This window comes from Daldinia caldariorum, assembly GCF_022478825.1.
Source record: "Daldinia caldariorum strain CBS 122874 unplaced genomic scaffold F4812scaffold_7, whole genome shotgun sequence".
Classification (NCBI taxonomy): Eukaryota; Fungi; Ascomycota; class Sordariomycetes; order Xylariales; family Hypoxylaceae; genus Daldinia; species Daldinia caldariorum.
The window spans coordinates 150339-176061 of record NW_025953043.1 but is presented as its reverse complement, the minus strand read 5'-3'; the positions used below and the strand labels follow the sequence as shown (position 1 = coordinate 176061).

Sequence of the window (25723 nt, the reverse complement as noted above, 5' to 3'; positions counted from 1 at the left end):
CCTACCTACCCTATGCCATGCCGCTGAACTAGAAAGATTAGTGGTTTAATGGAAGCGGGGCGTCGAGGCTTAGTGCATTTGCGGCTTGCCCATGTGCTACGACATAAAAATACATTATCTCCATTTTCTGATTGGATACCATGTATAAGGTACCATGTCCCCTAAACAGCCTCAATCGTGTACTTGCCAGGTAAGCATCTTTAATACTTTACATTGTAGCATAACCGATCGCTTTCAAAATCCACCATAACTTCAACCTTCGACTAGTACGAATCATATATCCCTACCTAGAAGATGGCTGAACAACTACTGGATCAAGTGAGGGACGCAGTGGATGGTCAAATTGTTCGTGACTTATTCTGCCCACACCTTAATCAAATCAGCAAGCGACATCGTGATTAACCAACTATTTATTCCCTACAGGATTTTGAAGGTCAAAAGCTAGCTGAAATTTTAGCAACAGTTGTCCTCTCAATTGTTGGAGTGAGAATAAGCCCACCCTTCTACTTGTTCACTTCTTCTCTCGGCAGTCTACTAATCGCTGGCATCATTAAATAGGGCATTTCGTTCCTCGCCGGCTTCATTCTCCAAGACATAACCCTGGCCCTCAAAATCGGGTTGGTCGGCACAGCACTTACCTTCCTACTTGTTGTCCCTCCTTGGCCCTTCTTCAATTCGCACCCCGTCAAATGGCTCCCTGTCGGAGGCGAGCCAACAATCACGAATACACAGCAAAGCATAGTTATTGACGAGAAGCTTTTCACGAAATAAATGGTTCCTTTATTTCCGCCTCGAAGGCGTAGTGGCTACGGATTTATCCCTTGTACCAGAAACAGACTTAATATAGGCATCGCAACCCATATAATACAATCTGTTCCGCGAAACCATCCTAAAGCTGTCGCGTCTGTGATATGGATGTTGTCTTGTGAATATGATTATGGGCGGTGATTACGACATCAGGGCGATGCGATGATCGGGTTCGCTCGTGCGACAGCGGCCTCGATAAAATGTATTCCACAACCTAACGACCGTACTTTTGGAATTCCCAATCCCTGTTATCGAGTGGGCAGACCTGCCGTGCCTTAAGCCACCTCGAGATGCAGTGGAAGTGGAAAGCATGCTACATGTTGTTAGTCATATTGTTAGTTGAAAGTCTGAGATGAGCATTAGAAAGGACAACCTACGTTACAGATGCCCCAAGCTACAGTGCACTCCTCACTGGCGGCAGAAGCCTGGTTCGCCTGGCACTCGATGCACAGATCCATGATGTGGTTTCGGCAGATGGCGCAGTTGTCGACGACGATATCCCAAGCCCACAAAGCTACGGCATTCCACTAGGCGTTACAAATTAGCTTAATCCGATATTTTAGGTACCTTATAGACAGTGCTGGCTTAGTTTTTCCTTACCTTCTTAACTTCGAAGCGTTTCTTCCCGTCAAACTTTCCATCGGCGTCACCGCCTTTGCGCTCCTTTTTGGCAACAACCGACGTGTTAGGCGCATCGGTCATATCGATATCAGCCATGGTGTCTGTATCTGTCCAAGATTGCCGTAATCCGTAGTTGTGCTATCGCGTTAGAGATCGACGTGGTATCGCCGATTGGGTTAAATTGGTCGGGTTCAGGCGGCGGGTTCGTTCAGAGTACAAAGGTTTAGAGGAATGCTGAGTTGGTGTTTGAGGTTTCCTTGCGGATTTGCCAATCGTGTTTTGTATGAAGACAAGCGGACAAAACGATTTGCACGACTAAGGTCTTGTTCTTCTTTGCTGTTTTGCCTTCAAAAAGTGATTGTAAGACAGACAATGTAAAGGCAGTTGCAAAGCCGTTTCTTAATCCTTTGGAGCCTTCAAGGTTGCGGGACAGCTGGAAGTCGCAGCTGCATGAATGCCCCTCCAGCATTTGAGAGATAAGTAGGTACCTAGGTACCTGTAATCTGCGGAAGCTTGCGTATGAATGGAAAGTACTTACCTACCTAACCTAACCTACCTAGGTAAGTAAGTGACTGGGCTGGGCAGCTGGGTCGGTTGAAATTTGCCACTAGCAGCTGCCTAGCCGGCCTAGCCAGCCAAGCCAAGCTTCCTAGACCTGCCGCCTCAGGCTCTATTTTGATTATGTAATTAATTATTAAATACTTGGGCTGTTTAATTTAATCCAAGTTAGGTAGCATTCTTTACCCTACGTGATTCCTGCCTCATGACTGGACGATAGCTGCAGAAGGCGACTCCACCGTACACTGAAGTGTTTTGCCTGCGAAGCAGGATCTAATTACAATGGCTTCCTCTATCAACAATCAAAACACAAATATGTACAGAGGTGTTGATAATTCCTCAAACCCCAGCCGACGGATGTCACGCTTATCATCGAGAAGAACAGTTTTTTCCTCAACACGTCGACGACCTCCCGTATAATCCACCAACTCAGACCGCCGAACAAGTAGTCGAAACAGATTACCTCATTGTCCTTGTTTCCTCCCATCTTTGTCGCTTCCCGCCCCGCATTACGTCGTCGCACTCACCTTAATCTCCTGAAACCCGCGAAGTTTCCCACTCTCCTTCGGGCCTCGCGAATCTTTGTTAAACTATTAGAATTGCTTCTCTTCCATATTTATGCCTCCAAAGCATGCAAGAGGGACTGGAACAGAAACATACACCTAACCGACGCCGTCAGGGCGGTCGGAGTCGCAATACCCCTAAACAAACGACGTACGCTTCTGAGAACGACGTTCCTAGGCGCAAATCCGGTCATAATGGAAGTCCTAGCACACCCATCTCGGAAGGAGTCGAGGCGTTCCGCGCAAGTTCAACTAGTCAAAAACCTCGTAGCAAAAAGAAGAAGAACGGGAACAAACAGCCTCGTCCCAATGATAGCATCGTTTCGCCGGGCCAAAACAACCCGGAGTGCTCGAGCCCTTCGGCTCCCATATTCGCAGGCTCGACTTTTCATGCCTCTCCGGCCCCATCCGCACTGCCGATCCCAAGCTTTCTTAACAAGTTTGAACCTAGTTCCCCTAGGGTCCAAGTTTCTTCCAGCCCGGAGCAAGAGCTTTCATGTACCACATCTGACTCAGATGAGGCCAGCTCTCCTAGTCCGACGGCGCGGGCCACCGAGTCCCCGCTGGAATTCTTCTTCCGTGCCGATCGTGCTGAAAAAGAAAAGGCTAAAGCCCGGCGGGCTAGTGCTTCAGTCCACGCTCCTATGATAAATTTGAGCCCGCTTTCGTCGTCTCATCAGTCTCCAAAAGATGTTTCTGCATTTTCTGTCGACATCACACCGAGCCAAACGCGACGCCCACATTATCATAAGCGCGCTACCGTCTTGGGCATTTCCTCAGAGGAATTAGACGGAAACCCTGGCGAACCTGTTGGGCCAGCCTTTTCCACCCCCTATCAGGAGCGTATGCGAGCTGCCCGATCAAACCAATCTTCTGCACGTTCTACCAACAAGGTACTTCAAACCCAAGATTTTGGCTATAGTGATGATCTCAAGCGTTATCTCTTCACGGGCCGATTGGGTGGTAATGAGGAACCATCGCAGCAACCACCTAGTCCATCAAATCAAGCTGCTCAGCATCATTCTCCGCAACACCGCAAGCCATTTGAACAGGCCCGGTCTGCCCAGTGCCAATCCCCACCACGTCATCTACCTCGCGGCATGTTTCCTATGTCAGTTCTCACAGCCAGCGCACAGAACGGGCAGCCCACCACTCCGCCTGTGGATGCGCAACCCACGCCCTGCCACTCCAACGAGGTCACTGTAATGGAAGATGAGCTTCGTCGGATACTCAAACTCAATCCGAGCCGTGCCTTATCGTTACATTGACCGGCTGTACTTTCTTCTGTAGGCTGAGGATCTCGAACCGGTGTTACAGGCGTTGGTAAGCAGGTGCTGGATCTCCGCTGATATTGATTTGGCTATGGCCGTTCTTCGCACTATCTTGCTTTATCTCCATGCTAAAATCCCTTTTCGTCACGTACTATTTTCCTTCTCTTCTCCTCGGTTAAGGGAGGCGGTGTCGACTCCGCTATGGTACGTAGGGAGGGGTAGGCATCGTCGCGTCGCGTCGCGTATTTCCAACATCTAGACTTCATACAGGAAGACGGTCTAGGGAAATCCATTATCAGTCTTGTTCTGTTCTTCTTCTTTTTCTTTTCTTTTCTTTTCTTTTCTTTTCTTTTCTTTTCTTTTCTTTTCTTTTCTTTTCTTTTCTTTTCTTTTCTTTTCTTTTCTTTCTTTTCCCTTCATCAACCAACAATGTATTACAGCATATGAGGGCCGAGGAGGGCTCGGTATAGCCTGAGATAATAGCTGTGGCATCAGCAATTTATGTCTTGAACTTTCGGAAACCTGCCTGTGTTGGTCGGTTGGAGTCTTGGGATCCCCTCTACTCGTCGGAATTGGCGTCAGTTTTTGGGTTCAGATTCTAGACGGATGGAGGATCAGATCCGGCGCGCAGAGGTGGTATGGAACTCGGTACGAAGGAATGCCCCACTCCGGACGTCTTGTTATCTCGTTACTTACCACTTACGAGATAACGATTCGAAACGGCGGACGGCTTCTAGATATAAAGCTTAGGAATGTTGATTACCTAAGGTAAGGCATCTGTATTGATGCGCCGGCGCTGGATTACACGGACAAAAAACAACGAAAAATTCATAAAAAGAAAAAAAACATTTCTGATGATATATCCAAGCAGTTGGTCTTACAGATTACTCGTTTAAGGCCTCGAGCTATAAATTTAAGAGACCTTTTTTTGGTCGCAATATATCATCAAATATCCTTGTTCCATATGCGTGATCACATTTAGCCCGTAAATTTGGGGTATTCTCTTACTTAAAATTAAACTATGTCAGCAAATGCGAGAGACACAAGTTCGTTTCTCTTTTACAGTCGAGTGACGGAGATCTTTTTTTTTTTTTTTTTTTTCTTCTTTTTTTTTGGTTGCCCTGGCAGCCTTGTAGCGTTGAGCCGATCGTTAGGCAGGTAGCTTATGTAATTCGTAATCCGTAGGAGGTTACGTAGATAGTTACCTAGATACCTGATTATGTATCTGCTGTAGTGACGTCAGCCTCCAAGATTTCTACTCTATGTATTCACGTGCTTCCGCGCGGAGCTAAACCTCCTAGCGTGTTTGATTTCACGTTCATACGCATTTCCATCGCGGTCTGCGTGAATTCGTCTTTCTACGTAAATTACCATTTGGACTTCTTTTTAAAACTTAAAATGAATGGACTTGAGGCTTTTGGAGGTGATGAGGATGCTGCGCTACGCTATGCCATAGCCTTATCCTTGCAAGATACCGGAACTGCCTCCTCCAAGACCCCTATTGAAATCGAGTCCGATAGTGAAGGTGACGATGACGATCTTGATAAGGGACCAAAATACCCCCCAGTTACCAAAGAACCCGAGCATAGAAACGAAAAGCACGAACCACAAGCTGCCCGTTTGCCTCAAATATCTTCTGTCTCTCAACCGTCTCCCTCTCCAACTCCGAGTGGCTTTGCATCTCTGGGATTGGACAGGAAGAAAATGGAAGAAGAGCGACTAGCGAGATTGGGGAAGCGAAAGGTTCCAGAGTCCGAACCCGAGAGCCAAGGTCGCACGCAAAGACAAAAGCTCGATCCCGAATTCACAGCTCACCCGGTTAGTAAGAGCAACGTTCGCCTACCATATGCTAAAGGCACTGTAAAGAAGACATGGGCCAAGGGCTTCGCTCGAAAAGACGACATAAAAATTGAAGAAGTTCTGCAAAAAGACGAACTTGAACTCGCCGTTATCAGCTCATTTCAGTGGGATGAGCGATGGATGCTGTCTAAAATCGACTACTACAAAACCAAAATCCTCTGCATTGCGTTCGCTTCAAACGAGGCCCAGGTATATACTATTTTCAGTCGACATCTATATTGTGATTTTGGTAACTAAACTAATGGACTATTGGGAAATCGCAGCAAGAAGAGATGAAGGCCAATGTGCCAACTGGCGCAGCCATCAAGTTTTGTTTTCCTCCTATGATGTCGACAGGCAACATGCATTCAAAATTACAGTTATTGAAGTACCGCAGCTACTTGCGGGTCGTTGTGCCCAGTGGTAACTTCGTGCCTTATGATGTAAGTTGATTCTCTTCCGATACTTTGGCATATCATTAACAGATAGAAACGCGTAGTGGGGCGAGACAGGTGTTATTGAGAACATGGTCTTTCTTATTGACCTTCCTCGGCTAGATAATCCCAACCCGACAACGCCTAGTAAGCTGGGCTTATTTGGCGAAGAGCTCTGTTATTTTCTCAGAGCCCAGGGTTTAGAAGAAAGCTTAGTGAGCAGTCTTAAAAACTACGACTTCTCAGAAGCCGACCGTTACAGATTCGTCCACACCATGTAAGAACCTCACGAGGCTCATTATTCTCGATATGCATGATAATTACAGCTAACGCGAAATAGAGGAGGGTCGCACGTGGGCGACAAATGGCGGCGAACAGGTAGACTTCGCCCAGAAACATTATGGTATATTCATGCTAATCTTCTCAAAGGATATTGCGGGCTGGGTCGAGCCGTAAAATCCCTCGGCCTCGATACCACAAATAATATAGAGATCGACTTCCTAGCCTCCTCGTTGGGATCACTGAATTTTGACCTATTGTCAGCAATATATTATGCAGCTCAAGGTAAAACCGCAGATTTCCACTCATGCCCAGTCTTTGTTAACGCATAGAATAGGTGACGATGGCATGAAGGAGTACGGAATAAGGAGTGCTAAGAGTGGGAAGAAAAAACTCCCAGCGCAGACAAAGTTAGAGTTAAAGGATAAATTTCGGATTTACTTCCCTTCTCGCGATACTGTAATTCAAAGTCGGGGCGGTAAAGATGTGAGTATATACGATCTTGACTGGGGGCTAGGACGTAGCGCAGACTAATCGTTCCCCAGGCCGCGGGTACCATCTGTACTCAATCTAAATGGTGGGATTCAGCATCGTTTCCCCGCGAGTTAATTCACGATTGCAAAAGCGTCAGATCCGGTCTCCTTATCCACAGCAAACTCATGCTAGTCCACCACTCTAATTCGAACGAGTCAAAACCTGCGTTCGTCTACGTTGGCAGCGCAAATATATCCGAGAGTGCCTGGTAAGCTTATACTATAAAATAATCTTCAAATTGTTCTTGGCTAATGAGAAACTCCGATGAATAGGGGGCATTTGGTAAAAGAAAGGGGAACAGGCAATCCGAAGCTGAACTGTCGAAACTGGGAATGTGGAGTTATAGGTACGTTCATCCCTTTTTAAGCCTTCTTGGGGAAAGACGGCTTATAAATGGAGCGTTATGATTCGGCGACAGTCCAAGGGCCTTGCGCAAGATGTATTTTATTGACTTTCGATGTTGCAGTTCCTATTTCGCCTCGGAATCTAGCCGAGGACGGGTCTCGACCTTCTAGCGTGTCTAATTTTCACGACGCTATCCCAGTGCCGATGAATATTCCCAGTGAGGCATATGGCGACACCAAATCAAAACGGCCTTGGTTCTTCCTTGAGGATTGACCTTGTTTAGTCAATTGGGCTAGACCCGGCTACCTATTATCCTACCATCCTAAAAGGTAAATAGCGTAGCTCACAGGTCAGCTATTTGGCATCATCCTAGTGCCGCGATCGTCTAGTGCGGATCGCGCGGGTGATCTACGCTAAGTGTCTTCAACCCCAACAGCCCAGGCGATAAAAGCGATCGATCGTCTTGCCAGCAACATTAAGCCTTCCGTTTTGAAAAGGGCCATTTGGCTTGAGATGTGCTCTACGTATTCACTATTGTACTTTTAGTCAGTCCGCCGCCGTATTATCATATTTGCCAACTTGGAAACAAGTCACAGTCCATTATTTGGAATTTGGCTATACTAAGTTGGAAATGTAAATTCCCGACCAATGGCATACACGATAACCCAGGTAGGCCTTCGAGACCATTATGGATCTTCGAGTCCCTATCAAACTAGGTATCAATACTAGATGGGGTGTTGGCTTTCACATGGAAACATCTGAGGAGTCTTTACAGGGGTAAGCCCGGGGCAATACCATGTCACGTCAATATTTAAGGTTTGTAGTCTCCGTCGGTAACCTGATCACTGCTTATATCGGCTAGTTGAACCATCAAATCGTGGTTGTTCCGCAAACGTCGAGAGTTTTTGGCCATCCCCTATTCAGTTATGAATTGAGGTTCGACTGTTCCCTTTCAGAAGAGTGGCATTTGCAGATGCATATAGTACATAGATTATTTTGCCTTTACTGTTCTTTTTTCTTTTTTCTTTTGGCCTACCGACCTCTCGGTTAGTTTAGCATCAAAAACAGAGTTTTCTGTCTTGCGGTCCTGTACCTGCGTTCAGGGGACACTGAAGAATAAGATAGAAATGGAATTAGCCAGGAGTCGTCCGGAAGACATCAAGAATCGCTCGGATATATCTAGCAATTAGCTCTTCGTCGATGTCAATGTAGACCTACCCTATCTAGAAGAAATATGAGGCACTCAGCAGCAAGATATTTTATAGAGGGCAGTATGAATTAGGTACGTATAGGCTCCAATAGTATTCTCGCTTACTACATTAATAATAGGTACCTATCTTCCCCCCGTATACCTCCTCCCGGACCAAAACATCAACGGAGAATTTTTACAGCATATCACCGCCCATCAATCCGGAGCACTACTACCGTGACCTATGACCTTCACATTCTGTGCATACCACACTAGCAACCTGAATGAATAGGTCGAAGCCGTCCCTATGTACCTCCTTGGCTCTCTCAGAACTTAGCCCGTTAACAAGGTTTATTCCGCCGCCCCTCTTAGAAGGGGTTAGCCAGTAAGAGAGGCCGGAGAAGGTCTTGGCTCCGTCGTCACTCTAGCAGCCTTATTTCTGTGTCCACCTACAGGTATTTTCCGTAATATTGATATGCAATACTAGTCAAAAAATTCTTTAATCTACCTTGGGGCCCTGTTTACTGTTCTCGGTTCCCCACAACAGCAAAACTTTCCTGGATATCCTGATACCTATCTAAGATAGAAAGCTAGCCGCTATACTGTTATAATCCTACCTTAGAGTCCGAAACCTTAGCAATTCCGATATTCAGCTTACGTTACCACTATAACATCTCGTCCTTGTCACGTCGTAGAGCATTTGGTAAGGGAAACAACATCGGTGTTACGCGAGGAGCTCTAAGTAAGATAGCTTTGACTTCAAAGCTATATGCAAAACATCTCCTTTGTTCCCAATGAGTCTCAAGTGAGGCTCCCGACAGTCGTGGCAGGAGTTCTACCATTCCAGGAGCTGCCCTGAAGTCTGAGATTTTCCAGGCCTCTTGCAAGTCATATTATGGGATAGCCCTAGTGACTAGTTTGACTTGACAAAGTCGATTTTCTGTCGATCCTGTAATGCGCATATGATTGCATAGACAATTGCAAGGAAAGGATACCAAGCTTGCGATGACAATTCTACCGTCGCCACACGCACATGAGGGGGAAGGTATCTATATGCTCAAGGGATATGTAGATAGTAGGCTCTATTTATGGGTTAGGGACTCTACGCAAATGCCCCCAGGTGCCGCGAGGACAACATGACTCATGACAGTGTATATTTCACATAATTATGTAAATTTACCGGACAAGAAATACAATTTGAATTCTAGGCTGGCAAGTTTTACGCTACATCTCAGTTGCATATTTTTCAAGGTCTCACTGGTGTTGAATACATCGTATATCCTTGTTTCGTAGACGGCTAGTTACGACTAACGCGGAGCAATGTTGCGTCGTAGTGCCTGCTAGTTGAGTGATCTTAGAGGTTGAAATCAGCGTAAGACCGATATCATTTAACCAAAGGCAGGAGTTATTAAGCCCGATGAATGGGCATGGCTTATTCAAATGCTCACAACCTAGGTGCTGGTCTTCAAGCTTTCGGTCTAATACAATTTGTTATATTATTTATAATATACCTCTCTATCATATACATACCTTTATCCTTCTTAGCAAGAATTTCTAGGAATACAGCTGCGAATTATTATTTAGACGAGCACACATTTAATATCCCTAGAAAACTTGACGAGTTCTAATCGGCACGGCAATAATGATAACCGAGGACGATGAGCACGACGGCCGGTCTACCATTGTCATATATTTCCGTATTGCTGTGTTAACATGTGATAGTCCCACGTCTTGATATACTTGCTTCGGACTGCGATAGAGATATAGAGCCTAGCCCGTCTATCACGTCCACTTCACTTTTAACTTGCCGTGGCCCGCGACCTTAGAAATATTCTGGGGCGACAAGCTACCATCCATGATCTCGAAGCAGCACCTAGGTTAGGCAATCGACTAGACCGTGCTTTAAAACGACCCACACACACACACATACATACATAGCTATCTCGCGTACACACAGAGGAGCAGGGTTGTTACATGCAACGAAGACCGCCCAAGTGGAAGAATGAAGAATCTAGAACCGGTGTAGTCAAGCTACCGATATGGCCGTGGAGGAAGTAGCGAAAAAAATATTAGTAGAGATACCCAATAAGTTACCTACACACCTAAATTGTAAGTAATATCATAACCCGCCAGGGCGGCAAGATGTAGAATCCGCTGTTAGGTCACCTTTTTGTACACAGAGAAGGTATGGCCGTGCCGATCTCACTTGGACGAGTGGTAAAACCAGTGATGAAAGGAACGAATAGGTACGTAGGTAGGCACATTTGACATACCTGTTAACTTAGCATCAGTGACTATACAGGAAAGCATTTAGGAAGAAGCAGCCAGCTTGTAGTGGTTGCAGCAGCTGAAGTAGCTGCACTGGGTAGTTATAGAAGCAGCAGCAGCAGCCGTAGTAGTTGTAGTTGTAGTGGTTGTACCAGGTAGGTAGGTAGTTGTGGTGATCTTAGGGGCGGTACGTGGCAGCTGCGCATCATAGTAGCACGTGGGAGGTAGTAGCTGCGTGTAAGTAGTAGTAGGAGCCTTAATGGAAACTGGCAAGCGCTATCCTCTTCGACATCTCCAATTAATCTCGTTACCTTAGGTAATCTTTACTCCTACATTATTCGCCTCTACCTAGTATTATCCTTAGGTAGTACCTAATATACTACATAACGCACCAGCACTTACCTCTATTTGCACCGAATTCGCTACACGGATGCTCTATAAATTGTTGAACGTATTGGGACCTACGTACCTCCTAACGGCATCACACGCAATACGACTAAAGCAGGAACCGCTTTGACACGATCCCCCCCCCCCCTTGAACCTTCATGTCTCCTCTTGTTCACCCTCCTCTATTATCTAATATAACGTTACCATCAGAGTCCAAACGCCCCCAAGCAGGCACACATAAATAAACAACCTCTCTCCCCCAGTTTCACTCTTATTCTGCATCATAATCATACTAGTACATAGTACAACCTCGATGCTTGACAAGATATCAGTCGCGTTGCAGCTATCCCTTGACCTGCAACCATACTACCTTCTCAACTCACCCTGTTTATAGCAGTCACAACACAATTTGCAAAACAAAAAGCTCCAATTCATATTTTCATTACTCCAATTCTAGTTGTCAAGCAAGCAACATTACTCACCCCGACGACAAGGTTTACAGCCTCAACTCAGTGTTTTTGGGCGCCACAGTTCACCTTGGGGCCTTGAGTTGATCCTCTCATATCACAAGCCGGAACCATTGCTTTATTCAGGCACTTCTTGCTAACGCAACTACTCTTCTTCACTCATCGTGAGGTCTGATACCACCGACACTACGCGCTCTATATAGTAACCTCAAGATAATCGGTTGAGGGTAACAGTAAGGAAGGTTTTGCCACAGCGTACCCCAGCTCGGACTCCGTTTCCGAATTGTCTGCGCGTTTGAAAGTTTAAAGACGGTGCTGCCACCAACTCGGATCACCAGTTTGAGCTTACTCGTTGTACGCGCCATACCCCCAGGCTGAAGGGGGCAACCGACAGCTTCTGGTACCGTAGCCGCGAACTTAATCTTGAGTTCACCCCTCTTAGCATATAACACAACTTTCCGAGATAGATCTACTATTAAAGAGGGTTCTTCAAAGTCCCCAGCAAAATATTGTTAGTCCCGGTCTACGGACAACCCCTCCCGCCCGCCGTAAAGTTTACTCGGCTTCGAAACGCTAATATCCTACACCCAGGTCCGCATACCAGCCCACTGCTTGCTCTACCAGGCACAGCCAAGGGTCCCATTCTTCTCCTTCTTCCCTACTGAGTTATCCATCCAGCCGAAAATACTACCAGCGGACTTCAAATAATAAAAAGAAGAATCAGAACAGGTTCGCCTTCGTGAGGGCAGTCCGATATATAATATATATATATCTCTCTACCATAGCAAGCTGCACAATCATCAAAGTTTCCCAATACTTTTTTACCGGTTTCGCGGCAAAGCATAAACACTCTGTCAAGGTATGATTGAATTCTACTCTACAACACTGTTCCCTATTTCCTCTGCATTCAAGCTCACGATTCTTCCCTGATTCCATATAGATATTTACCTCCACGGCATACACCTTAACTCTCTGAGGAGACTGGGTCTCGAGTTGTAGGCTAAAGCTCTGCCTTCTCGATCAAGTTGTCCTACATCACAGGCACACTGCCGAACCACCGAACCAGTAGCCCACGTGTTGTAAAGACGTCTAGAGATACAGTTTACTTTCACCTATCAACACTGCTTTTGGCTATTACCCGAGAAGGTTTCTCTTATTAAGCTGCCGCTTGCATTTGAGCTAGCAAGACTCAAATCCTATTGCATAATACGCCTAATAGCAAAGGTAGACATGTCGACAGGAGGAATAATGTCGGGAGTTGACCGTCCCGGAGGTGCGGGAAACCCTCTGAACCCAACTTTCTTTGGGTATATCGCGAGCACCATGGATGCACTTATACTATTTGAAGGTTGTCTTAACGGCCATCTCAGCCATGTTCCCAGACGACCACACGATAGGGAACGATCGTCCCTCATCGTTAGCGGCAATGTTTTCATCTACGAGGAAAATTCTTCTGGGATAAAACGTTGGACTGACGGTGTCCCTTGGAGTCCTAGTCGTATTCTGGGCAATTTCCTCTTGTATCGCGAGCTGGACAAGCCCTTTCAGCCCGGTGAGAAGAAACGAGCAATGAAACGGCAGAGGAATGACGCAGGGGTCACAAAGACTACGAACCACGCCAGAGCCAACTCGGTGGGTAGTTTTGCCAGTGCTATAATGGATAGCGGACATTCGCTTCCAAACCTTGAGAGCACAGCAAACACACGTAATGAAGCCGAACGTGCCCTCGTCGGCTCACTCGTCGATTCGTATCAGTTCAAGCAAGATGGACTTATCAAAAAGACCATCAGTGTCACCTATCAAGGTATACAGCATCACCTCGTCTCGTATTACAGTATAGAAGACGTTATTCAACATAAACTTTGCACTCCAAGTCAGGATGAAAGGCTACGAGGCATCACTCCCCGCGCGCCCCTGATATCATCGGGCAGCTTCCGAGCTCCCGTTGATGATCACGAAATACTGCTAGCCGAACCTCATTTTCGAGGGGTTATGAACTCTTCGTATAATGCCTACGCTATGAATGGAGCAGTATCAAGATCATATTCAATGCCCAGCATGAATACCTGTGATCAAATGTCTTGGGCAGGTTCTACCCAATATGCTGCACCCTACGGTATGGGACAAACATTGCCACCGCCAGTGCCATATCCTACGGCGTCGTCCATGAGCTACGACCAGAGTCCTGCGATGTCGTACGGTATGATTCCACGAACTTCCTTGACTTACTCACAGCCGGCACGAGTGCCACCTCGAAGGCACTCGACCATGAATGGAACAAGCGGGGTAGGAAATATTGGAACAAACGGGGTAGGGAATATTGACTACTCGGGACTCCCGCAGCTTGATAGAGCACTAATGAGTACAACCCAGCTCCTCGGTGGTGGCGCCAGTCTCGGAGGTCAGAATCTTTCCAGCCAATCGCCATATACAAATACAGCTAGTATATTCGACACGCCTGCTAACACTACTGCTACCTCCGCGGTTGTGTCTACACCTTCTAACCACCACCGAGACGTATATAACCATAACGGAGCAAATCACAGCAGCGCAAACCAAAATAACGATTTATACAGTACTAGCATCGCCATGCATAGTTCCTCCGGAATTGAAGGCCATATGGAAAATGGATTCAATGCCAGAACCACGCGTCATACCCCTCACGAGTTCAACGTCTCTTTACCGGAGCACCACGGACATAATGTGGTTAACGCTGGTCAAGACGATACATCGTCGACTATGCAGCTCGGACTTGACAATGTTGATTCTGCGGCAAATCCGATGCCAGATGTCGACTGGACTGATGGCTTCATGCAGAATGGAAGCTATCCACAGTGAGTAGATCCTTAATAGGATCCTATGCCGATGCCTCTAACGTCTCAAAGGGACTCGCACGGCTCTGAACAGACTTCCTGCTTGCAATCGACCCCGCGACAAATGAGCAGGCAACAAACCGGAGACCAGAAAATTGAGAACCAAATTCGTTAAGGAGAGCATCACCTGCATTTCTGGCTTGCTTCGAATTCCCTTTTCTACTATGATTTCCTGGCGCTATGTGTTATGGTGTACTACAAATTAAAACGGCTGGATTTGAGTTTTACCTAGGCAAGGTATTCACGACGACCTTGGTACCTGCATGCATTTTGAAAGACTTGTGGAGCGTTGGCGTCAAGCGAGGTCAGGGGATATTGTCTTTTCGATAATTGATACCTACGGTTCTTTACCGCCGCATTGACAGATGACCGTCACGATTATTTCCCCAACAACGCGGAACTGGCAACTCACTTTATACCCATTATAACAACGATTACGATGATACCTGTTACCAGTCTTTACAGGCCGCTTTAGGCCGCAGTGCATTTGCTATATCACGTTTTATTTCACGCTCTCGACCGCTTCAATCTTTTTATTGTTGTCGACGACTTTCTTTCTTCATCATTTGGACTCAGACTTGTTAAAGGCTATTGGCGTTGTACTAGTAGAACAGATTTCGGCGTGACTTTTGAAAGACAGCAACAGTGTCTTCGAAATGAAAAAATCGGTCAGGCTTTCAGGCTTATCTGTATACAGCAGACTTATTCCTGGTCGGATCATCGAACTAAAAGTTTTCTATATCTAGAATGTTATTTCCCTACATGACAATAAAAAAAGAAAAAAGGAGAAGGAAGAAGGAGAAGGAGAAGGAGAGGACAGAAGAGGAGAGGAGAGGAGAAGAAGAAGGAAGAAGGAGAAGAAAAAGGAGAGGACAGAAGAGGAGAGGGGAGGAGATGATAAGAGAAAAGAGCAGAGAGAAAAGAAAAGAGAAAAGGGAAAAAAAATCACCTGTCTTTTGGTAGAAACCTTTTTTGCGCTTGGAATTTGGTGGGGTTAATTGCTTAATTTGTGGTTAACCCTCATAAATACCCATGATTTTATTTTGGAAATTTTTTGGAAGTTAGTCGGAAGAATGGGCAAGTTTCCTATGGTATATTTACTATGGGTATTAATATATTGTTACGAACCAACAGCCAGGGAGATCACGTTCAGGCCAAAGGGCGGGGTACCAACGATCCCGTCACGGCTAAACCTCGGGAATAGCCTCAAAGCGAGGTGATCGAGGTGATCAACTCGACCACTTAAGAAATACGACGAAAAGAACAACAGAATAGCAGGAAGACATTTCATATAACTATCGAACGTTTCTCATGTATCTAGTCATTCATTTTTCAGCTTATTAGCTATCAATCTAAGTCTTATATCTAACCCATATAAGGGGAAGGACTCCAAGCCTTCCTGACGAACATTTCAACGATTATTTTGACACTTGACCCGTATCGTTACTGTTTACCTGAAAATCAAGACCCATCGGCACTACACTTTAACGTACCTGAGTGTAAGTTCGTCACATATATTTTATCAGTCCGTTCGTATCAAAATAAAACATGGAAAACAAGGAAAAATAGGGGGAAAACTAATATTAGTTATTATATCTTAAAAAAACGACTTTAGATTATAATTTCTTTTTGCGTAAAGATTGAGGTTCTGTTTAAGGTTAGTTATTATATGATAGTAAGGAGTTAATCTTACGATGAGGTTGTTGAACTCGGTACTAGTGCTGTCTACGTATAACTCGACGCCGCACCCCAAAGGGGTGCTGCGCTTTAATTAGGAAATCGGGCAGTAATTAAGCTAGCGTACCAGACTTTAAGCACCAGTAAGAGGTTATTCCGATCCCTGTTACTTACTGAAAGTAGAAGAAGAATAATAATATTTTATAAAATTTTATGAATGTTGGAAAATACTTTGAAGCACGTAGGAATTACATTTGTTCGGAAGTATTTCGGATCGAATCCCTAATCTTGCCCGTTTCCTTAGTTAAAGCGCAGCACCCCTTTGGGGTGCGTCGTCGAGTTTACGCAGACAGTACTAGTAATATAAGAAATGTTTAATTACTAAGCTGAGGCTCCTTTGGAGTGTCCATTTAGTGGGGAAATGTTGTGAAACAAGGGTTACTTGGCGCTCCATAGCCAATGACGTGGAGCTCAGCTCAGCTCTCCAACACTGTGCCGGAATACATGGTTACAACTTTTTTCAACTGTGGAACTGCCTCTGCCTCTATCCTCTCAATCTCAACTCTCTATTCTTCCAACTTGATCTAGACCGCAAACGCCTGCAAACGCCTGGAAACGCCACGTCGGTATAGCCTGCCCGTTCCCCCCTAGCACCGAAGCTGTTTTATTTCTTTACTTTCCTCTCTGGAATAAGGAATTTATTCTGCGAGAGTTTGGGACCGGTCAGGTGACGTTTCGGAACTGCATTCGCGAGAATTGTTATCCCGTTGCCAAGTTGGTTGCACTGGACGAGAAAAAAAAGGGGGGGTTCTTATCGGCTAGCTTGACTTGGTTCATCTCGGCTTGATTCCACGTGCATTGCGGCTTCACATAATATGATCCACTCGATATGACTTTACGGGCTGTATGCGGTGGCGCGCGCGCCTCTCGCAGGTGTCCGAAAATGAGTTCGATCAATTTGATATGCGCTGAGCTAGCTGCAACGGCTGAGAGGACTAGGGTGGGTCCGGCTGTGTGGAGGAGATCTGCGCATATCGTGAGTATGGCCGCGTTAGGATGTCAGGGTTTGGCTTTGAACGAGAGTACGCGTTGGCCGGGGGCGGCAAAACGCTTACGTCCGCTGGATGAGGCAAGTAGCGTTAGAGTCGGATTGTGGCGGCGGTCCGGGTGTAGTAGGTCCTTTTCGCAGACTGCCAGATTCTTAGAGGAGAATGAAGAAACTAAGAGGAAAGAACAGTACGTCTTTTCCGTTAGGTAGTGCTGTTAAGTTTACTGATCTACTCTTGATCATTCGTTATAGCGCTTGCGAGCTAATATATGGCAATTATAGAGTTTCCCCTGAATCTTCTTCGAAACAAATAGCTAGGGAGCCGAAAGGTATCCGGAAGGTAATTCCCAAGGTGATGCCCGCGCTGGCGCAGCACGAAAACATCTACACGGTCCCCAACCTGCTGACGTTTTCGCGCCTCATCGCCGCGCCGTTCATCGGCTATGCCATCGTGCACGACGCGCATGTCTTGGCTTTGGGTCTGTTTGCTTACGCAGGCGTCTCGGACCTCCTGGACGGCTGGATTGCTCGCAAATGGAAGCTTCAGACCGTCGTTGGGAGCGTGGTGGACCCTATGGCGGATAAGATGCTTATGACGGTTTTGACCGTATGTCTTGCTTACAAGGGGGCGCTACCTAGTAAGTACCTGACCTCCTCGCCACCCCACCCCTGTATCTTGGGTCATACCCCTATAACTTTATTATTCAGCTTCCCCCTAGCCTCTCCGTTTTTATTACGCCGCGGCTGTATTTACGTGATAACTTACATGCTGATGATACGTTCGATATAGTATGGTTAGCCGTCACGATCCTCGGGCGGGATGTTGGTCTAGCAATTTCGGCCATCTACTACCGGTGGATATCTCTGCCGCCCCCGAAGACGTTCACGCGCTACTGGGACTTCTCCTTACCGTCAGCGGAGGTGCGGCCTACGACTATTAGCAAGTATAATACGTTCTTGCAGTTGGGACTTATGGGAGCTACTATGGCGACACCACTTTTAGCTGCGGATGTGGGAATGGCTATGACGGCCTTTCAGTAAGTGTTTTTTTTTATCTTGCATCCATACTCAATCCAGCAAGGAAACCAAACGCGTAAAACTTGCTTTTTCGTTACTGCGTCTGACAAATTACAGGTATTTGGTTGCGACCACAACCGTCTGGAGCGGCCTCAGTTACGTGTTTAGCAAGGACGCAGTGAGAATCTTATCCGAGAATAAAGCCAAGTCCAAAGGCCAATAGTTTCAATTGAAGATTATTAAGTTATCCATCAATAAGTTCAGCCTATGTAAATTTGTTGTAGTTAGCTTAAGCCAAGCGGATGATATCTATATGCGATCAGGCGATGTACATAGTACTTCCGTAGCACGTGACGTGAATAGAAGTAGAACCCCTGAGACCCAAGCGTTGATTTAAGGTGAATTATTCATCCGGTAAGAGAACCGCCCTGCAGGTGCCACATGGATCAGCCGCATGCCCCACAGAGAGACCATGTACATAGGTACCTTAATGGACCTAGATTTAGATAGATCCAAGCTTTTCCTTATCGTTACATAGTATTTCTTATCGAGAATTTTTGAATTTCAAATTCAAAGCGACGACGTGCAAGTTGCAAAAGCAAAAGCCAAAGAAAAAAAGAGAAAAAAAAAACTTCGAGTATGCGGAAGGCTTGGAGACCTAGGGGCTTAAGCCGGCCTCATAGCGTAATCCGGGCACGACCGTTACCTTCATTAGGTCTTCACCGGAATAGCTTCGCCACTGTCGCTCAAGACGTGAGGTCTGTAAATGAGTCCATTCTCCAAAAATATGCGAATGATCACGAGCTAACTCGAAGAACCTAGGCCTTTTGATGTTGTGGTAGTAGGTGGTGGTCATGCTGGGACAGAAGCATGCGCGGCAGCTGCACGGAGCGGCGCTCGAACGGCTCTGGTCACGCCTAAGCTTGACAATCTTGGCGTCTGTTCGTGTAATCCCAGTTTTGGCGGAATCGGAAAGGGGACAATAATACGCGAGATCGACGCGCTGGATGGCGTTTCTGGACGTATCATCGATAAAGCTGGTGTCCAGTTCAAGGTCCTCAACCGGAAAAAAGGCCCGGCTGTGTGGGGACCGCGAGCCCAGATCGACCGTGCGCTGTATAAGAAACACATGCGCGAGGAGCTCCAGTCGTATCCGAACTTGTCTATAATAACAGGTAGCGTGTCAGATATCGTTTTAGGCGAGAATGCAGATCCTACCAGCGGTTCGCCCAAGAGCAAAATTACTGGCGTACGTCTCGAGACGGGCGAGGTATTACCCACCAGTGCCGTCGTCATTACCACCGGAACGTTCCTGGGCGGCGAGATACATATCGGCTTAGACGTATTCCCGTCTGGGCGGATGGGCGAAAAGGCTACCTTTGGCCTTAGCAAATCCCTGAGAGATGCCGGTTTCAAGCTTGGTAGATTAAAAACCGGCACCCCTCCCCGATTACATAAAGGAAGTATCAACTTCGATATCCTAGATATACAGCGAGGAGACGAACCTCCGGAACCTTTTAGCTACCTCGATGATAGGGTGTCGGTGCAGGACCAACTTTTCTGCTGGGCTACTTATACGAATGACAAATCGCATGACATTGCTCGCGCTAACCTGGACAAGACGGTGCATATCCGCGAGACGGTGAGGGGACCACGTTATTGCCCGTCGTTGGAGTCTAAAGTCATCAAATTCGGTCATAAGGAGAGACACATCGTCTGGTTGGAACCAGAGGGATTCGATAACGATACTATCTACCCGAATGGCTTGTCTATGACTATCCCTGCCGAGGCACAGGAGCAACTACTACGCACGATCCGCGGACTCGAAAACGTACAAATGACTCAGGCTGGCTACGGCGTCGAATATGACTATGTAGACCCGCGTGGTCTCAGGTCCACCCTCGAAACTAAGGCTATCTCAGGTCTTTTCCTTGCGGGTCAAATCAACGGCACCACGGGCTACGAGGAGGCGGCTGGTCAGGGCATTATTGCCGGCATCAATGCGGGACGCACGGCTCAGGGGTTAGAGCCAGTCTCAATCACACGCGCCGACGGGTATATCGGCATCATGATTGATGATCTGATTACCAAGGGTGTGTCGGAGCCGTATCGCATGTTCACAAGCCGCAGCGAGTACCGCATGAGCACGCGCGCCGACAACGCCGATCTTCGACTCACAGCCAAGGGCCGAGAGTGGGGCGTCGTATCGGACGCCCGTTGGTCACGGCACACGGACGAAAAAGCGCAGATCGACGAGCTAACCCGAGCTCTGGAGCAGTACGCTCTGAACGCGCCGGCCTGGATCGCCGCCGGCTTTTCCAACCGCAACGACAGCAGGAAGCGCAACGCGCTGGAGATCCTACGGCTTCCGGGCGTTGCCATCGGGGACCTCGCGCCGCGGATCCCGGAGATCCTAAAGCACAGCGAGCGCGTGCGCACGCGCGTCGAGATCGAGGCTCGGTACGCGCCCTACGTCTATCTGCAAGCGTCGGAGCGCGCGGCGTTCCTGCGCGACGAAGGCTTGCGGCTGCCGGCGGATCTGGATTACAATGCCATCGCGGGGCTGAGCACGCACGAGAAGGCAGCGCTGAACGAGGCAAAGCCCGAGAGTATCGGCCAAGCTAGGCGGATTGAGGGGGTGACCCCCGCCGGATGCGTGCGGCTGCTGTCTTATGCGCAGAAGAGAAGGGAGATTTCAAGCAGCGGTGTGAACTTCGGTGTAGCTGCCGCGGATGAGGGCGTGGTAGAGGCGGCGGTGGCTGATATGGCGCCGCTTGGGGGCGAAGTAGATAGCCTGGACGCGGAGGCTCGGAAGAGGGATATGCAAGGTCCAGTATGATACGGATTAAGGGGGGCATGTATATATGTATAAGTATGGGGTTGTATTTATACGAAGTAACGCATAATGAGGGCGTTGGGGTCAAGTCATAAAGCATTGTACATATCTCTTGATTTACCTGCACATCTATCTTATTTGCATTCAGGTGAAGCCTCGAGTCCTTATATTATAATTGTACCTAAGGTAAGCTAGACTCAGGTGATTAAGGACAAACATCTAATAACGTCAGAGCGAGTTGCCACAAGGCGAAGAAATAAAAAAGAAGCCAGGCCATTTTCATTGAGTCATCCAATCGGTTTAGGTTGATACTGTAGTTATATTAAGAAGTCCGAAAACTATAGAGTGATTTTAGCCCCATCATCATCGCATCCATCATATAGCAATACTTGTTAAAGCCCCAGCCTGTTCCTCCAGGTTCTCGTTCTTCTCCTAGTGTTCTAGGTTCAACAGGTTCTGTTGGTACCTCCTCCACCTAGGCCGCCGTCTGGGCTGTCGTTGGGCATGCAGAGCCGCCAGCCCTCTCATCGCCGCCCCGGTCTCCTTTCCATTTTACCAATCAGAATCATAGCCTGATATCCACCCATGCTTCCATCCAATCATCCAATAGCAGGCCCGGCCTTCAAGCCGATGACAAGGTCCGCTCCCAAAACAACTAAGGTATCAGGGCGATTGCAATGGGGAATCTCAGGAGAGAATTGATACCAAACTCCTCGAAAAATGACATCGAATATTGCTGCAGCGGGGTGGTGGTAGTAGCAGTTGCGATGGATGTGACTGTAGTAGTGAAGGTACTCAGGAGATTCATATCTAGGGGAATAGATATAGTGAATATCGCCATTTTCGCTATTTCACTTTTCGGCCATATACGCCGCCCAGAACCACCCGAAAAGGTCAAGAAACAACGCGAGGGATGCATGCGCAGGTATGCAATGAACGTACACACCCACAGCAAGCACGCCAGCTAATACATAATTGAAATTGCGGCGAAGGGACCTGTGTTAGAGTTATTGTCAGCTAATACGGTTCAATGTGACGGTTTTGAAAGCTGGGGGATGCTAACGTACGTGAGTGTTGCGTGCTGTGCTAATCGTGTTGTAGGTAGGAGGTAGGTTATGGAGTTAAGGTTCGGGTACGGCCCTCAGTGTTGAAATAATTCCTTCAGATTGACAGCATCTCCGGTAAATGATTTCACTCCTCCTACCACTCCCTCCATAATCCACCGCTTAGTGCTTAGCGCGCAAGCAATAACATAGGTAGTAAAGCGCTACTATATTCGCTTCTTCGTACGTCCGAAAGCTTTTGTCATCCAGCATAGCCTAAAGGGCTAGAGGCTGCTTGTCGTCTAACTTCATGATCTGCTTTACGTTGTTAGCAGGTACAATATTAATTTCATACACAGAGGTATGCATGAGATTCGGTTGAGACATGTTGGTTGAGACATGCCTCTGTTAAATTGAATGGCTAATGATAATTCTGTTGTAGGGGAATGAACTACCTTGGGATACAACGTAGACGTGCTTGACAGTGATGAAGGTAAAATTTACACCCCCTTGTTGGATAAAATTATTGTTTCCGTGTATTGCGCTATTATTTACAGTATTCCGTACAATCCCTTGTACAGGTAGAAGTAGGAAGGGTAGGAATGGAAGGACAATAGTGAATTTCCGGTCTACCTTAATCTGGCCAATTCGCAAGCGGGTGCCAATAAGGTAGCTTGCAAAGCTGATAAGTAAGAAGGCCACCAGCTGAGTCTTGAGCCTTTCTGCGGAACGTTGGTGCTTCTTCAATCCTAGGTATCGCTGCGACCTTGCGATAAATATAACCGCATATAACTTTGGCCGGGTGGATACTACATAGATAGTATTTCTCCGGGGTAGACGGTTTCTCCACGGGGGAGTTGTTGTGACTTCGTTTCGGGGATAGGTAGGGTAAGTCGGCAACGAGCGAGTTGCCCTAGGCTTCTGCAAGATGAATTCGTCTTTCTTTGATGCAGTATCGAGAAATAACGCTGGCTTTTCAATCCTATCAAGTGATGATGACGAATTCATTGCGTGATATGAATTACAAAGATAGTGGGCAACGAATCAACAAAGGGTTGGCAGGGTTGTAAAGTAAACTCTTATAACCAAACACGAAGTTGCCCTTTACCTACCTATGAGGTAGGTAAGTACTGAGCCCCTCGACAAGTCAGAGGCTACAGACGTGGCTGTGCCAGCAAAGCATACCAATGTTCATACGTCACTCAGGCAGTGTCAGGTAGAGCTAGTTTATAATGGAAGGTCAGGCGTTACTTAGTTTCAACCCAATATACTGCCCAACTCGAGAATTAATGGCCGGGTCTTGGCATTTCTCTCTAGAAACAGTACCATCCCTAACACGAAAATAACCATAGGAATAAATCGTAAAAATTTGAACAAAAAAGTAATAATTATATACGAAGTCTTCTAACAAATATTGCGATATTTTTTTTTTGATAGTACTTTTTGTTTGACAGAATTGAAAATCTGAGAATGCCAAAACCCGATATGCTGCATGCGCAACCCTGACACTCACACTTTATATGACATCCATCAGGGATATATACCTGACAGGTATTTGGACGAACCCGTGACTTCAAAATGTATCAATCGCCTACCTACCCTTAGGTACGTAGGTCCTAGGAGGTAGGAATAACTTGATACCTATATATATTCAAAATTTGAAGTATTTTAGCAGGTCTATGCAGTCTTGCATTTCTAACCACCCCATCGATATCTGCACGGTTTTATTATCATTTCCAAAGTTGTCGCTTTTGTTTCCGTTACCGAGCTGACGGGTCCTATTTGCGTTTCCAATCATCTGGCTTTTGTTTCCAAACCCAGCTTGCCATGTGCTATTGTCCGACCCTGAGGAACTCGACGTGTTTCCTTCGGATTCAATATCAATAGGCTCTGGTGATACTTGCGCACGGGTCGCGCTGTCAACCATGCTGGCTATATTATCTGCTACTAGCTGATAGTCAGGATCATCATCGCTGCTGAACTTGCATATGCCTTTATGGTCTTTGTCTAAAGCTATCTGTTTCTCGCGAGTTCCGGGCAGTCCGAGGATCGCAGAGCTCTGTCCCACGACCTAGAATCTTGTTAATCGGCTTATTTGAGATGCCACAGGAGAAGGGGTTACTTACAATACCAAAGCGCCCTAGAGGCCTAGTTTCATAAAAGGTAAGAATTTGAAAATTCTCGAGAAGCTGGCGGAAATCATCCTCGATGAGATCCAGAAAGGCCCCTTCCCTGACAGCGCTCATAAATGTATTGCCAGGATTTCCCAACAGGGAACGAGCAATATTCGCTACCACCCCTCCTATTCCTGCTTTATTTCCTCCTCTGTGCGGTGTACCAAAGAACGTGATGCCGAATGTAGATTCTGCAATTGATCCATAAGTCCGGTCGTTGCTTGAATGAAACAGAGCCTATAAGGTTATGATTAGCGAGGGTACAGGAGAATGCAAGTCGACAACCGCCTATATCTATCAGCAGAGGTGAGCTTACTCGCTTGACTATGATTCCTCCTAAACTATGACATATGAAAATCAAGGGGCGATTAGGACTGCCCTAGTCCTCGTTAGCCTCTAATCCGCCATGGGTAAGGTATTGGTTGTCCTTACAGCTCGGGCTCCTTCTAGACGATTCAAGAGGTTTTCGGCTTGTTCCCTTACACCTGCAGTTGCGGTTTGGAATGCAACGTTCGAATTATATCCAAATAATAAGATCCTAGCGGTCGGAAGTTCCTCCGGAAGGAAGTCCTTCAGCCACAGCTTGTCGCCAGCTGTCCAGGTGGCTTCCGCATGCGATGGCTTATCGAGGGGATTGAGACCATGGACGGCGACAATGCTTATCGCGATCAATTAGCAAGAATCTAAAGACAGATGTTAGGCCATCCATACTCGATGGTTGCCGCTAGAGGGTCAACAAGAACCTTGAGGAAGTTCCTGGGTTCTGTTTCCCTTTTATACTTCGGCCAGCTTGGAATTCTCATAGTGGGTGGGAATTGGTCGAAGTAGCTCATAAATAAATGTACAGATGCAAATTCATGGAACCAAGTTGTATGCCAGTTCGCTCGTCTTATAGAACCATATGCCACATCATCAGCTTCCACAGTACCTTGTGTTTCGTTTGATAATAAACCGTCCTAAATAAGTCCCGTGGCCGTCCCAATGTCATTTGTTCGCAGATACATTAGTGTCTGATGGGGGGTTGTAGTAACTGCATATATACTACTCATTAAATGGTAAGTAGTATGTATATGGTTTATATATATACGCAACTCTTAAATATATACCTACGTATCAAATATTACACAGCTCAAAAAAATAAAAGGTATTATTACCGCTCACAGTTTAGACGTCCCAAATTTTTATAACGTTAGACTAGAATGAGTTGTACTAATGCGGCTTTAGCGAATAAGCTACGCGTACGCCTCTTAAAATTCCTGCGGCGCTTGTTTTTTACGCCGCTTTTATTTTAAACAGCTTTGCCCTGCGTTTACGAAGGGTTATTGGCTTTTGATTGGGTGTATAAGGTGTAAGTGGCTTTAATGGGAGTGCAGGCGGCTCGGGGGGGGGGGGGGGGGGGGGGGGTTTGTGGTTTGAGGTTTTTAAAAATTATATAAAAAGAAAACATAAAAAACCCCCCCCAAATGCAGAGTATTTTGTTAAAAAAAATAATT

The 25723-nt window shown here is 46.6% G+C and overlaps 8 protein-coding genes across 8 annotated transcripts; 6 read left to right on the top strand and 2 right to left on the bottom strand.

The window, feature by feature from the left end:
* Nucleotides 1-294: 294 nt before the first annotated feature.
* On the top strand, nucleotides 295-771 carry F4812DRAFT_458627 (SPC12-domain-containing protein; the record flags this gene model as incomplete). Its single annotated transcript, XM_047937384.1, has 3 exons — nucleotides 295-345; nucleotides 424-483; nucleotides 559-771. The coding sequence occupies 3 exons, from the start codon at nucleotides 295-297 to the stop codon at nucleotides 769-771; spliced, it is 324 nt and encodes a 107-aa protein (XP_047790509.1).
* A 109-nt stretch (nucleotides 772-880) lies between these two features.
* F4812DRAFT_358019 (RING/U-box) lies at nucleotides 881-1968 on the bottom strand. The gene is made up of 3 exons (XM_047931807.1): nucleotides 1408-1968; nucleotides 1185-1334; nucleotides 881-1120 (listed from the first exon to the last, which is right to left on the bottom strand). Exons 1-3 carry the CDS (start codon nucleotides 1522-1524, stop codon nucleotides 1022-1024), a joined length of 366 nt encoding a protein of 121 aa, XP_047790508.1. The 5' UTR covers nucleotides 1525-1968; the 3' UTR covers nucleotides 881-1021.
* Nucleotides 1969-2156: 188 nt separating this feature from the next.
* On the top strand, nucleotides 2157-3958 carry F4812DRAFT_358001 (uncharacterized protein). The gene has a single exon (XM_047931806.1). The coding sequence runs from the start codon at nucleotides 2618-2620 to the stop codon at nucleotides 3815-3817; it is 1200 nt and encodes a 399-aa protein (XP_047790507.1). The 5' UTR covers nucleotides 2157-2617; the 3' UTR covers nucleotides 3818-3958.
* A 1260-nt stretch (nucleotides 3959-5218) lies between these two features.
* On the top strand, nucleotides 5219-7524 carry F4812DRAFT_458624 (phospholipase D/nuclease; the record flags this gene model as incomplete). The annotated part of the gene is made up of 9 exons (XM_047937383.1): nucleotides 5219-5869; nucleotides 5944-6102; nucleotides 6159-6370; nucleotides 6434-6471; nucleotides 6523-6657; nucleotides 6710-6858; nucleotides 6918-7114; nucleotides 7179-7252; nucleotides 7373-7524. 9 exons carry the CDS (start codon nucleotides 5219-5221, stop codon nucleotides 7522-7524), a joined length of 1767 nt encoding a protein of 588 aa, XP_047790506.1.
* A 5286-nt stretch (nucleotides 7525-12810) lies between these two features.
* F4812DRAFT_470821 (Gti1/Pac2 family-domain-containing protein) lies at nucleotides 12811-14582 on the top strand (the record flags this gene model as incomplete). The annotated part of the gene is made up of 2 exons (XM_047939025.1): nucleotides 12811-14396; nucleotides 14448-14582. The coding sequence occupies 2 exons, from the start codon at nucleotides 12811-12813 to the stop codon at nucleotides 14548-14550; spliced, it is 1689 nt and encodes a 562-aa protein (XP_047790505.1). The 3' UTR covers nucleotides 14551-14582.
* Nucleotides 14583-16637: 2055 nt separating this feature from the next.
* F4812DRAFT_425887 (uncharacterized protein) lies at nucleotides 16638-18557 on the top strand. Its single transcript, XM_047933962.1, has 4 exons — nucleotides 16638-17348; nucleotides 17443-17798; nucleotides 17951-18197; nucleotides 18295-18557. The coding sequence occupies exons 1-4, from the start codon at nucleotides 17002-17004 to the stop codon at nucleotides 18398-18400; spliced, it is 1056 nt and encodes a 351-aa protein (XP_047790504.1). The 5' UTR covers nucleotides 16638-17001; the 3' UTR covers nucleotides 18401-18557.
* A 142-nt stretch (nucleotides 18558-18699) lies between these two features.
* Nucleotides 18700-21188, top strand: F4812DRAFT_357888 (glucose-inhibited division protein A subfamily). The gene is made up of 2 exons (XM_047931805.1): nucleotides 18700-18935; nucleotides 19000-21188. The coding sequence occupies exons 1-2, from the start codon at nucleotides 18817-18819 to the stop codon at nucleotides 21014-21016; spliced, it is 2136 nt and encodes a 711-aa protein (XP_047790503.1). The 5' UTR covers nucleotides 18700-18816; the 3' UTR covers nucleotides 21017-21188.
* A 2148-nt stretch (nucleotides 21189-23336) lies between these two features.
* On the bottom strand, nucleotides 23337-25283 carry F4812DRAFT_425880 (uncharacterized protein). The gene is made up of 5 exons (XM_047933961.1): nucleotides 24942-25283; nucleotides 24663-24888; nucleotides 24547-24609; nucleotides 24183-24467; nucleotides 23337-24127 (listed from the first exon to the last, which is right to left on the bottom strand). The coding sequence occupies exons 1-5, from the start codon at nucleotides 25061-25063 to the stop codon at nucleotides 23708-23710; spliced, it is 1116 nt and encodes a 371-aa protein (XP_047790502.1). The 5' UTR covers nucleotides 25064-25283; the 3' UTR covers nucleotides 23337-23707.
* Nucleotides 25284-25723: the final 440 nt, after the last annotated feature.

Excerpts from the sequence above, each read along its gene's own strand:
- F4812DRAFT_358019 (XM_047931807.1), bottom strand. The coding sequence starts at position 1,524 with ATGGCTGATATCGATATGACCGATGCGCCTAACACGTCGGTTGTTGCC. Across the intron at positions 1,335-1,407 it reads AACGCTTCGAAGTTAAGAAG|TGGAATGCCGTAGCTTTGTG; the intron begins GTAAGGAAAAAC and ends TGTAACGCCTAG. Across the intron at positions 1,121-1,184 it reads TAGCTTGGGGCATCTGTAAC|CATGCTTTCCACTTCCACTG; the intron begins GTAGGTTGTCCT and ends AACAACATGTAG.
- F4812DRAFT_358001 (XM_047931806.1), top strand. The coding sequence starts at position 2,618 with ATGCAAGAGGGACTGGAACAGAAACATACACCTAACCGACGCCGTCAG.
- F4812DRAFT_425887 (XM_047933962.1), top strand. The coding sequence starts at position 17,002 with ATGACTTTACGGGCTGTATGCGGTGGCGCGCGCGCCTCTCGCAGGTGT. Across the intron at positions 17,349-17,442 it reads GAAACTAAGAGGAAAGAACA|AGTTTCCCCTGAATCTTCTT; the intron begins GTACGTCTTTTC and ends TGGCAATTATAG. Across the intron at positions 17,799-17,950 it reads TTACAAGGGGGCGCTACCTA|TATGGTTAGCCGTCACGATC; the intron begins GTAAGTACCTGA and ends CGTTCGATATAG.
- F4812DRAFT_357888 (XM_047931805.1), top strand. The coding sequence starts at position 18,817 with ATGCGGAAGGCTTGGAGACCTAGGGGCTTAAGCCGGCCTCATAGCGTA. Across the intron at positions 18,936-18,999 it reads ACTGTCGCTCAAGACGTGAG|GCCTTTTGATGTTGTGGTAG; the intron begins GTCTGTAAATGA and ends CGAAGAACCTAG.
- F4812DRAFT_425880 (XM_047933961.1), bottom strand. The coding sequence starts at position 25,063 with ATGAGCTACTTCGACCAATTCCCACCCACTATGAGAATTCCAAGCTGG. Across the intron at positions 24,889-24,941 it reads CCTCTAGCGGCAACCATCGA|CATTGTCGCCGTCCATGGTC; the intron begins GTATGGATGGCC and ends GATCGCGATAAG. Across the intron at positions 24,128-24,182 it reads CTCTAGGGCGCTTTGGTATT|GTCGTGGGACAGAGCTCTGC; the intron begins GTAAGTAACCCC and ends ACAAGATTCTAG.